At 27.4% G+C, this 13,331-nt stretch overlaps 1 protein-coding gene across 8 annotated transcripts in view; it reads right to left on the reverse strand.

Annotated features, from left to right (window-relative positions):
* Positions 1–2,579: 2,579 nt before the first annotated feature.
* Positions 2,580–13,331, reverse strand: part of LOC113555049 — a 96,621-nt gene continuing 85,869 nt past the window's right edge. For 2 of the 8 annotated variants that reach the window (XM_026959348.1, XM_026959347.1), the window contains exons 3-8: positions 7,431–7,650; positions 4,185–4,827; positions 4,059–4,127; positions 3,839–3,931; positions 3,032–3,166; positions 2,580–2,871 (exon numbers count right to left, since the gene is read on the reverse strand). In XM_026959348.1, the coding sequence (XP_026815149.1) occupies positions 3,041–3,166; positions 3,839–3,931; positions 4,059–4,127; positions 4,185–4,826 (930 nt within the window). In that variant the 5' untranslated portion in view covers position 4,827; positions 7,431–7,650 and the 3' untranslated portion in view covers positions 2,580–2,871; positions 3,032–3,040. Of the gene's footprint in view, positions 2,872–3,007; positions 3,167–3,313; positions 3,406–3,838; positions 3,932–4,058; positions 4,128–4,184; positions 4,828–6,278; positions 6,353–7,430; positions 7,651–13,331 lie in introns of those variants that run through there. The other 6 variants (XM_026959349.1, XM_026959353.1, XM_026959354.1 and 3 more) reach the window with 5 other exon arrangements.

The raw sequence follows: 13,331 nt of genomic DNA on the forward strand, positions 1-13,331 counted from the left end.
TTGTAGCACGACGGTGCATATAAACTAAATTGGTTTGTTCATTATGATATTGGTCACCCGCTCCTTGTACGATCGTTCACTATATATTGACTTGCCATCCTAGGCCAACCGCCTTACGTAGGAGCCTGGTGGTACATAATACACAATACCAATATACCCCAAAAAATGTACTTAATTCGAATCAACCAAATAAAACAAGTCTATGTACACACGATATTGCGTGTTTAAATCAAAATGCATATACATGCCATACATTTGTAAAAATAGTCAAAAACTGCAAGTATTTAGGTATAGAACAATAGAAATGTGTAATAATCTCGAATGGAATGATCATATAAAATTTGTAACAAACAATGTATGCATTTAAAAATATAACAGATATATTATTAGAATTTAAGAAAATTAGAGTAGTTTATCAAACATTAATAGAATCCATAATTAATAATGGTATTTATATGTGTGGAGATATACATATGAAACAACTATTGATCCATTAAAAAATAAAAAAATAAATAAAATTCTAAAAATTATTCTAAAAAAAGACTCAAGATATCAAACAAAATGCTTATACAACGATATGAATCTATTACCAATAAACAATAAATTATTTTATAAATCTTCAGGACTTTATATAATTAAAAATAACCTAACTTTTAAAACCGAACACGGGAGTAATTTTCGAAAAATATCTAATATCAAAGTACCAACTATGCGCGAAAAATTAACACACATATATCACATACTTATATATCAGTTCAAAATTTTACAATATATTACCGTTAGAAATAAAACATAGCAACTCTTTTAAAATTCTTAAAAAAAAATAATACTTTGGCTACTACAAAAAAAATTATAGACAGACTCATAACAAATATTTTTTTTTAATGAATTTATATGGGTGAGTGAGTTACATTTTTTTATATTGTCCGATAATATTGTAGAATTTTATTTATTTATTAAAATTTAAAATTGTTTTTTTTATGTTACAATGTTTTAATGAATCATATTAGACATTAGTTATCTGATATTGAAATGAATTTATTCATAGGTATCTTGTTGAAATCCCATATACTTTGATATTTTGATGAGTATTATTAGTAAATTTTATAAGTAAGTGGATTGTGGGGCATTTATCAAGTCATTTTCAAAATCGTGTACAGCATTTTTCTTCTCGGTATTAAAGTGTATGGCCATATAATATGGTGATTGAGAAATGTGGATAACTTCTGTAATGGAAATATATAATTAAAATAAAACATTAAAATTATAATATTATGTATAAAAAAACAATTAATTTTCAAACATTTACCGTTAGCGATGAAATGTTGCTGCAAAAAGGTTAAGATTTATACGACATAATTTTTCTTCAGTACTCAGTTTCTCAATCTTAGAACTTGGTGGATAATAACTTATTATTTAACTATTTTCTATTTAAACGTTACTGGACAGTAACAATCAACCATTGAAGTTTGATAGTGAGTTCGAGAGTATACATCTTTTTTAAATATTTAGTTGTAAATAGATCAATTCAAAATCTGATACTTCAAATGCACGTAGTAGTTGACCGCAACTTGTTAGGGGAACATAAAATTTTCTACGTTCAAAGTGAACTATATTATAATTTTTAATATTTAATAAAGCTTCAACAATATTTGATTACAAAAAAACAAAAACGGTTTATTTAATAATCATGCACGGACATCGATAACATAACGATTATCAATATCGATTATTATGCAGGTCCCGCTGGTCCGTTAATACCGTACATGAGCATCTTGTTGAACGTTTACTTGATGTCCATCGTCGTCTTGATAATATTCATTATTTATGCAAGGGTACAGACATAAGCACTCAATCTAAAAAAATTAAAATATAAAATGTAGGAATATATAAGAAAAATAATTTTAAAAAAGTCTTACGGTATGTTTAGTAAACTTGTAGTGTTTCTTAGCCATTATTATGCATAGGTATAAATGTATTTTCGTATACTCAATAATTTGAAACAGCCTGTCGTCCCGTTGTCACAGGTGCCGCTGGTCCCGCTGATACCGTGCATGAGCATCCCGTTGAACGTTTACTTGATGATGAAACTCGACGTACACACTTGGATCCGTTTCGGCATTTGGCTGATGATCGGGCTGTTCATATACGTGTCGTACGGTATGAAGCACAGTGTCGAGGGACGGAAGCAGAAGGATGAGCCGATAAAGAGACCGTCAAGCGCGGCGGCGGTACATCCGATTTCCACCATCAAGTTATAGAACACGCATTAAATGTATAACGGCGATGAGATATCGATCAGAACATTAACATTCCGTTTCAAACACAGACCGACTGTCGTGCGAACGATGTCACTTTTCAAAACGCACCGCGCGTGGCGTCTATCGTTCGTAAAAATATTTACACATACCAGTATTATGATAAAATATACGTCTTATGAACAAACGATATATTATAACAGTAATAATATATTGAACGAACGGCTATATTCTATGTGAATTATAACTTACTATACAAAACTAATATATTATAATATTGTTAATAGGACCTATAATGCGTATAATAATTAATGTCCTTAATATTTCCACAACGGTGACGAGTGTTACTGTTAAATATTTTATAATTCAAATGTATGGTCATCATTAAATGTATAATTTCTTAAGTGTTCCTTAGAAGTTGAATATTTATAAATTACCATAATAAGAATTTCCATTTAATATTACTTATAACAAATGCTATTTATTTACAAAAAAACGATACAATACTAAAAACACACTTACGTAGGTGCTTAAGCCTTAAAGTATAACTCACAATAATAAATTAATCTTTATGATATGACATGACGTGATATAATCCAATACGTTCAGATACCTGTCGAAAACAAAATTTCAAACATAAGTACTTATAATCGTGTAAAAAATATAATAATTAAAATATCCGAGTAAGAATAAGTTGATGCTATAAACAGTATAAACATTAAACTATAATAAATCAAATAATATTATACGTGATTAAGTGAGACGTTATATACTTATTATACTTATTCGTGCAAATGTAAGTATTCGAACTTTAAATATGAATGGTACGCTCTGTTAAATTTAACCAAATATGGATGTTCTTTCATTTGTAACGATGTGGCCAAAGTTGTCGTGATTATTAAGAGGAACTGCAACAATAAAATTATATAAATTCTTTAGACCTATTTTACGTAAATTGTTAACTTAAAACATAATATTGTGTATTATTTGTGCCTGATTTGATCCGTTACACATTGTATATATACAGTTATAAAATAATAATAAATTATATTTACAATAATGTGTCTTGTTTTTGATTAGTTTACCAATCGACAAACACTGTAATAATACAGAATTTCCAGGGAGGATTTACACATTGCAATATTTCCTAAAATAAAGGAGACATTCATGATTCTACATTTTTAATAAGATTCGCTGGGACAAGAACTACAAATATTTCATGTTATAATTTATTTTGATCTTTAGATAAAAAATTTACATTTACATTTTTTATTTAATGATTTTCAAAAAATTGAAGATAGCTATTTTGTAGAGTTAATTTTTTGAAATTATTGACGTTTCTACATTTTAATTGCATTAATATGCTGATTTTAAATATTTTTCTAGTTTTAAACTGAAACCGTATGCCGGCCAAACAAGCACGCGGAGTAAATGTTCGATACAATGGTACTACTATCGTACTATTGGTACTAGTTCAAGAAATATATACATAAACATATCTTACAATAAGATTATTACTAGATATTACTCTACATTAAGGCAGAACCTCAAATACTAATACATAATTAATAGGCACTTACTGATAATATAAATCGCAAATCCATAGGAAAAATACCATAAGCTGTAATTTGATCACATTCGTAAGTTGATAATTGATTCATAAACATTTTGATCTAGTAGAAAAAATTATAAATAAATTATATTTAAAACAAAGAGTTCATATAGGTTATATTAAAACAATTATTATTATTGTAAATATATTATTTTCATTTTTATAATCTGGACAACAATTATAATTACTTGCGACTTAGTACCAAATGGTAGTTTTGAAATATGTATTAATCTTAGAAATGAAACTATTTCCATTTTCTGAAAATAAAAAAAAAATAGGAACATATTATTTTATTTTTATTTTTATTATATTACCTTTTTATTTATCCAAGTTACAGAAATTAGTAAAATCAAAACGAAGATGACGTTTTGTGAACAAATCACAATGGTCATTAAGCTGTTTAAAGTGCTAAAGTAAGCATTATTTTTGGACGACAAATATCTGGACATGTGTAATAAATAGTATAAATACCGCAAGAGATCCAAAAAATTGGACACAAAGAAAAACAACAACACCACACCGTAGCCCGAACTAAAGGTACGCAACAATTCACACAGTTCAGCGTGTAGTAACCGTATATTTTCTATGAAATTAGAGATTTCGGATTGTGTCGGTGTGTCGGTGGTGGTAACAAGTCCGTCAAGTAACCGCTTACAAAAACTATTCAATATGTTAAATCTATATCCCAAATTGTGGAGATAAAAGTACGACGTGGCGAAAATCACGAACTCCGTGATGCATGGCATCTCAAAAAAATATTTAACGACGGTGCTGAAGTCAAATCTTGCCGGCGGCCACAGCAACAATGAACATATTTGAAGACTGATGTAACACATGAGTACCACGGCCAAAAATATATTCCAATTGTATCTCGTCGTCGAACAAGTTAGTTCTCCCAATACCGTCAGTGGAAGTCCATCGACTTTTCTGTCAAATTCGATTATTCCGTTGATCATTCTAAAACAGTTAATAAAATTCTAATAACATAACAATAGAAATAAAAGAAATAATACAATTTTAAAAGGTTAAAAGTATGCTATAGCCTTGGTAATGGGTACGGGTCTACGGATCATTTCCAACATTTTTTGTGCTAAAGAATAAAACCACCTAGGTACCAAATACTAATATCAAATTTACCTAAATACTTTCCTCCCGATGTTAGGAAAGCTTTTGGGTCATGTATTCGAGAATACGATCAAGTATACCGTCTATAGAACTTATAAATAAATAATAATTATATAAAATAAAGTATATTAAACCTAATCATGCACCTTACCTGATTCGCGGCTTTAATAATAAGTTATTAAATAATACATTTAGGTGAACTTGCTAAACACTTGAATCCAAATAAACATAACACTAATTTAATGAGGTACAGTTGTCACTCGCAATATCCGGTGTTGGGAGGTGTTGTTTATGTGACTGATGCTCGTGCAATGGTGAAAAATACGACATGGCCACAGCCACCAGAAAGTGGCTGATGGCTTCATCAAATACCTGTGCGTTTCCAAGGAACTTGCTTTATCTTTGGTGTCAGAGACCTTAATTCGTCCATTTTCTCTGATGGCACACGGGAAAAACACACACCTTGTACTCCGTTGTCACCTGAGTTTCTACCTGACCTTACAATGTGAATCATCCCTTTCATCGGTGATAAAAGATTTTTTTTATTGAAATTAACCATATAATGGATATTATAACATGCGTGCGAAAATTCGCCCGATAATTATTATATTTAATCTGGTATATATTTATGATATGTTAGCCTATCATTTAAATGATATAAACAATTTTATTATGTTTCACACTCTGTACGTTTTAAATATTATTCGTTTTGTAAATTATGATATGATGAGTAGGTCATAATATTATTATGATTTTCAAATAGGCGTTTTAAATGTTATACACGACGTATTGTTAAATCATGATTATTATATTTCCGTTCAAAATAAAGTACTAAGAATATCAGCAAATTATTTGTATGGGTGATACGAAATGAAAATGTGCACTAAACCCTCCAAAACATTAAAATATATTACCACTCAAGTTACTGGAAAATGCTATGCATAGCTGCATAGTTCATTACTTTAGTTAAAAGAACTCGCACCACTCCAGCATCTTTAAAACACGATTGTATATAAGATTGTACCTATTAATTAATTTCATATTTATTATAATATATCGTAATTATTGGTAAATTTTAAATAGTTACTTTCATATATTTTATACTAATATTGTAATACTATTATATTACTATTTTTTTTTCGTTTTATAAACAATTTAAACCGTATAATTTAACAACTTACCAATAAAATAATAGAAAGATAGATAGCAATAATTAATAGCTATGAATGTCTTATTTGTAACATATAATAATAATAATAATAATAAATAATGTGCAATAATACTTGATGATCCAAAATTCGTTAACTCTCGCCAGGACAACTATAGACCAAAAATTGAACAACACCAAGTCCCGGAGTATAAACATATTATTTACGTGGAAAATGTACGTAAAACATATCAATACGATCATTCGCGTTACTTCTAGGCAATTATAAACCATAATATTCGATGTTTTGATCAATAATCCGGATTCAAATGTAGACGTAATGCTTATGATTCCAAAAACTTTAGATAACACTAAAAATGACCTTAAGGCCACTATAAAAGATGTTGTCATGTTCACAGTACGATGAAGTTTTTCGTTGTAATGTGTGTTATGCGAACATGTGTTTAGGGTACCATAACGGTTACTTGGACATCGGTATGGTAAAATAATAACTCAAAGTTCAATGACAGAATAATTGTCACTTGTTTGACATATTATTATTTGATTTGTGATTTCCACAATTCCTGTTAACTACAAATGCATAAAACATGCTACGTAGAATTCGTTACCAATTCAACTAGAATACTAGATAATTAAAAATATGCATATTTTATTTGGTTGAATCGTTCGAAACTATAATTTTGAATAGTAAAGTTGTTTATGCGTGAACTTTTTAATCATCAATCCTATATAGCGATAAGTTTTCGTTGATTATTAAAAATTGAAATTCATCAAAGATTCATTAATATTTTGTCAATTTATTAATTTAATCAAGCCGATTTTTAATAGATTAGTCTACCTTCAGATTTTTTTTAACATTTATTTGAATACCTATATACAATCAGTGTTAAAGTTTATAATAGGCATACGTGCGTAATGTAGTAATAACATGAAAAAAACATGAATAGAGAAGTCACTCAATAGTAATACTCAGAACATTCAGATGTTTAATTTATTTTAATCCACTCAAATTGTCTTTTGTTATATAACTCCATTATAGTTATAATCAGCATATTATTAATTTAAAAACATATATCCAAATATAAATTAAATAGTATAAACTTCGATCACACCTGAAATACGTAAGCAATACTCGGCCTTTATAATTTTATAACCACTGTATACATATGGTACATTAAATAATCACTTACAACAAGTTTGGAACATTCTACAATACATTTTTTTGATATAATAAAATAATTATTTTTTACTTTTATAAATTATTTACCTCTGTCAACGCTGTATAATATGCAATATACTTTATTGAATTCTAAAGACGATTTTCCCAAAATTTTTGCTTACACAATACGTTGTACTAACGTTAACTTTTTAATGCGTGACAATAATCGACACCTATTACGTTTGACTTAAAACTCCAACATTGTTAAAAATGTATTCCAAAAACATAAGTGTTATGACTGATAAACTCCGACTTTACGTTTTTTTACCTGTAAAAACAAAAATCTCACTAAGCCTTCCGTTTACAACTGAATATTATAATACATAATAAATATAAAAATACACTTAAACTAATTAAACTAATAAAATATGTACATTAATGCCTTATTCGTATTTTTTAACGGATTACTCAGACTTAATATTGTCAGGCTAGTCGCTGTGGCTATTTTAAATGTAAAGAGAGCAGCTACCATACGACACCCCCTATTATCCCCCCCCCCAAAAAAAATAAAATAAAAATAAATAAATAAATAACGCTACTGTTCAATACTGCAGAAGTATACAACACGCTATGAATAAATTAATACTTAATCACCTGTATTGTTAATAATGGTTGTTTTTTATTATAGTAGTTTGAACAAAAATTAAATCAAATTAAATGGCTTTAAAAATAAACGAATTAGCTTTTTACCGTGAACAATAGGGAACAATATAATAATGAAATAGTAACTAAACCAATTTTTTTCACAACGAAACAAAACAAAGGTAAAAAACTATGACACGGACAGTTTAATCATTAGTAATAGACTTTGATTTAATGTTACAAACTAGTAATAGTTACTGTAATTGTGTTTACTTTAACAGTTAACAAAAATATTACATTTATAGTATATTGAACAAATTCAATGAAGCATTAAAGATGCATCGTCTGCATATATTTTATTGTAATTTCTATTTTAATCTTTGGGTATATTATTTAATCATATTGAGTAATCCTGCAACTATATAAGTTGTCATTGCCACATCGGCTCTACTTGTATTTTACAATAAGATAATGTGTGTATACGTCTTATGAATTCTACACAAGATTGCCTCTATATTGCCTACCCAATCCGCCGGTCAAACGTGTTTACGTTTTGATGAAATACAATAATATAACGTTTGACTTACCAGAATTTCATTGAAGAATAAATTCTGGTATCTTGAATTTTTAAAATATACACCAGTCATTTTAATTTTAATTTTGAATTATAATAATTAATAGCACCATCCGTCATATTAATATTATCATTATCGTATCATACCCACCATCCAACTGATTAAAACACCAATACCATAGGACTGTCTAATGTTTTGACATGTCGTTTAAAATGTTAATGAATGATGTAATATTTTCATTTGTATATTAAGTTACGTTCATAATTGCATATTATTCTAATTAAAAATATGGACTTGGTGGTGGGAAGGTATACTCGGGTATACTTTGCAAATGGCAAAAAGAAGTGCATCGTAAAACTAGCGAAATTTTATACAATTCAAAACATTAATATTATCTGATTCTAATAAATAATGTTACTAATAATACTAATACTAAAGCCCATTTATTATAACGTTTTCGTTTTTTTTTCTTTTTAATAATATATTTTTTTACAAATACATATATTCTTAATTTAATTGAAGCTCAATTGTTCAATTAAACACATAGCTTTTCATGTATTATTAATATATTTTGTTAGATAAGTACGTATATCAACCATGTTAAAACCAAACCTATGATTTTTTCGCAAAAATGGTTATTTACATTTTAATAATTTAATATTACTTAATTAATGTCCACATTTTTTTAATTTGCCAATATTCGTAAATTTATTTAGGTTATGAATGTTAACATTTACTGATGATTGTCAACATTCGCAATAGCATTACAACAGCGGCCCTCAAATATTATATTATTATTAAAATAGATGAGACTGATTTCTGACGTGCATACAATATAATATTTAGCTATTTAAACCGCAGGGCTTGAAATCAAAATAAATATTTTCGATGATAATTTCAATTTTGCTTATCGATATCATTTTTTTTTCCGATTTCGATTTAAAAATAATATATTGATTTTGTGGTTTTGTGATCTTTTTATTGACGCAGAATATCGATTTAATTATATTATGATTTCGATTTTAAATATAATTTTCTTTTTTTCGATTATAGTTTAATTTTAAAATGTACAATATTGGAAAAAATATTTTTCCAAGCATTTTACTTAATAAGCCAAACGTGTGTAGGTACCTATCAAAATAAAACTTGCAATAACAACAAGTCAACAACAATCGCTCGTCGAACCCCGATTCCTATTATAGTATTATCCTATAATATGTATACTATACTGTAAATATTCTATTCTCAGAAAACAAAATATTAGACATGAGTTATTAATTATTAGTAGTTGTTACTGTACACACTATTGTGCACGATATGCAATATGTATAGTCAATGTTATAACCCAATTTAACAATGAGTGTGCCTATGGACAATATAAAATATAAATAGACCTGATGTCTTTTTGCTTGTATACTTTTGAATTTAAAATTAAAATTTTTTTTACATTTATTTAAAATCGATTTGATTATGTAATGATTTTGATTTTGATATAAATTATCGATTTTAACTTTTATCAATTTTAATAGAAATTTTGAAAATCATTAACAAGCATTCACGATTTCGATATTACTTTTGATTTTTTAGAAGAATTTTAACGATTTTTATCGATATTTAAATTCGATTTTGAAATCGATTTCAAGCCCTGATTTAAGGATTATAGATCAATTGATAAACATAAATATAAAATTTAAACAATAAATAGCAGTGGTTCTTAAATTAGTTAATAACATTGTATATTATACCAGTTTATCTAATACCTCACTCTGTGTAATATTATTATTGTAATTTCAAGCCATTGATACCACACAGCTTATATATTTTAAAGGTTTATATTGATATTGTATATGGTTCATATAATTTAACTATACAAGCATGAAGCAATGGAAAATTCCTAAAAATGTATAGTTTATGGAATAAATGTTTTTTTATTTAACTGTATATTTAATACTTACCTATTTTATATTTTATTTTAGCCTGAAACACATTCTATAAATAACTTTTATATCAAAAATTCAAATCAAATAGATCGTTTGTTACATTTTTTTAGATCATATATTACAAATGATCTAAAAAAAATATTATTCAAATTATTTTTTATACAAAATCTTAATAATATAATATAATTTTATACGAGTATTACTATCTAGATACCTGCTATACATATCGAAATAAAGGTCATGGGTGATATATCCGGTGAACATATTATTTTAATTAATCGTTATGATTTTCAAGTTTAATGTTAAATATTTTACATATACGATAGTGTTCTGTACTATAGATATACGTAATAATATACTGATATGTTAAATTATTATTCATCATTTTTCACAGATAAAGGTCGTGCCGTTTTTATTGGAATAATGGTTCAAAGCCGAAGTGTAAAAACAAATTATTTACAATAATTCACTCATAACAAAAATAATAATTATCACTATAATATTATAATTTATAATACTATTTAAGATCAGAGAGTGGAGTACTATCTACATTTTGATGTTTTTTACGTAGCAACTACCAAAAATTCTTCGCTAGAGTGCGCTATGCAATTGCGAGTTGTGGCTATTTAATAATAATAATGATATATTCGTTGTACAACGCGTATTTACATTGTAACTAATAATATTATATTTATTTATAATGGGCATACGGTTACCGCGCAATATATTAAAATTGTTGGTGTGAAGCAAAATCAAAAAATCATATCATAATAACGCGTTACTCCGAGTTGTTCGATCGGCGGAGAAAAAAAAATACACTCCAACACAGACGATTACGCCCTCGCGGCTCGAGTTACATAATATTATTATTATTGTTGAGCATTAAACGTGTGAAAATAAAATTGGGTCTGAATGTATTGTTATTATTATTATTATTATTATTATTGTCACCATAGATAATATAATATTATTATTGCCCGAGACGGCGCGTAACAGTATTACACGTAGGTGTGTACCTATTAAACGATGCGTGTGTTGAACATTACTTATTTAATTTTTCTCATTTTATTATATTACTTGACGTCTGTGTTGATTTGAAATTATTTACCCCAGTGCAACACGGTTTTTCACATAATTGGTTTTAAAACAGAATAAAACTTAGAACGTAATATCTTGTATAGTTTTAAAGTCTTCTTTATCGTCTTTTGTACTTTAATACGAGTATTTTTTATTATATTTAAATCACCGTCGATTATGATGTTTAATACGGGAAAAACGACTTGGTTAACAACGCCTATTATTATTAATTTATTAAACTACTAGTTATTGCATAATATATATATATATATATATATATATGTATATGTGAGTGGTAAAAACTAAAATCTCACATAAATTGATTTTTAACCGTTTGAAACACATCACACAACACACATATATGGACTACTATGGTGTATTGATAATTTACCAGGCTACCGCTGCCATAATATTATAAGACCGTAGAGTGGTGTAGATAAAATGCGACAATATTTTTTAGATACCTAACAGTTTTACTATTTAGCATTATAACTTATTAGTAACTATTAAATAGTTACAAAGTGTTGTGCGTCGTCAAAATGCCGTTAAAATAAATGAACAATTCTACATTTTAAGAGACATACAAATGTTTTCACTCCGAAATACTAATATTATCAATTTATTATTGTATTATTGAAATACAACAATAAACATATTTCAGTTTCATACCTATTTCTCGGTGTGTATATTGTTATGCTTGTTGTATGCTTATTGTATGTTAAATATACTATTTTACATAATATTTTATTTAATAATCAACTCAATAATAATAATAATAACAACAATAATTTTAAATTTCTTCTTTGTTGTTGTTTATACTTTATTACAAGTAAAAAAAAAAAAATTCACAGTCGATGTAAATAGTCTGATAAATAAGTAAATGTAAGTATCACCGTATATATTTAGTTCTACATTTGGAACGTTATGATAAGACGAAACGGACACGATACTTTGAACTATTAGAATAACAGATTTACATTCGTTATCTCTGTTAATCGTACATATTATGGTAGTGAGTAAGGTTAATCAATAAATTATGTACCTAACTATAATAGGTATACGTTTGCTTATTACACACAGTCACACACACACACGCAAATGTATGTATACGATGGAATGGATTTCATGTGCGTCGATAGTAATACAATATAAAGTAATGTATTATTACAGCTCAGAAGTCTGTCAAAGTGTCGGATAATTGCTAAAAAAAATGCTTTTTAGTATTTACACAAACACCCGCGTGGGAACCATCCGTTATCGGTGGCGGAGAATTTATTATTATTATTTTTTTTATTATTATTACCTATTATTATTGTTATTGCCTCGAAAACTATCCTACTGCTTTTAATAATGAAATAAACGGTTTTTTTTTCTTCTTCTTCTTCTTCTTCTACAATCGTCTAATTGTCCTTTTTTTCTTAATGAACGGAGTTTTTTTTTACCTTATTCATATGAATACGTTAGTGATTTCCTCGAAATTCGACCCGCACAGAACTGTATTGTTGTTATATTATAAAGATTTCGAAACCGATAATGTTATTTTTTTATTTTTTTTTTGAAAACGGAATTTCTGTGTCAGCTACTCGAAAATCGAAATCGTATGCAACCAAATCAACCAAATTGGGTTGGTGCTAGTTGCATGTCGTGCCCTGTAACCAAATTTTGCCGATATTCTACGTCAAACACAAACCAAAAAGACGCAATTATTTATAAACGCGATAGACTGTTATTTTATTCATATATTTTTTTTTTGTCTCTCAAACCCATTTATCTTT

This window comes from Rhopalosiphum maidis, chromosome 2, assembly GCF_003676215.2.
Source record: "Rhopalosiphum maidis isolate BTI-1 chromosome 2, ASM367621v3, whole genome shotgun sequence".
Lineage (NCBI taxonomy): Eukaryota > Metazoa > Arthropoda > Insecta > Hemiptera > Aphididae > Rhopalosiphum > Rhopalosiphum maidis.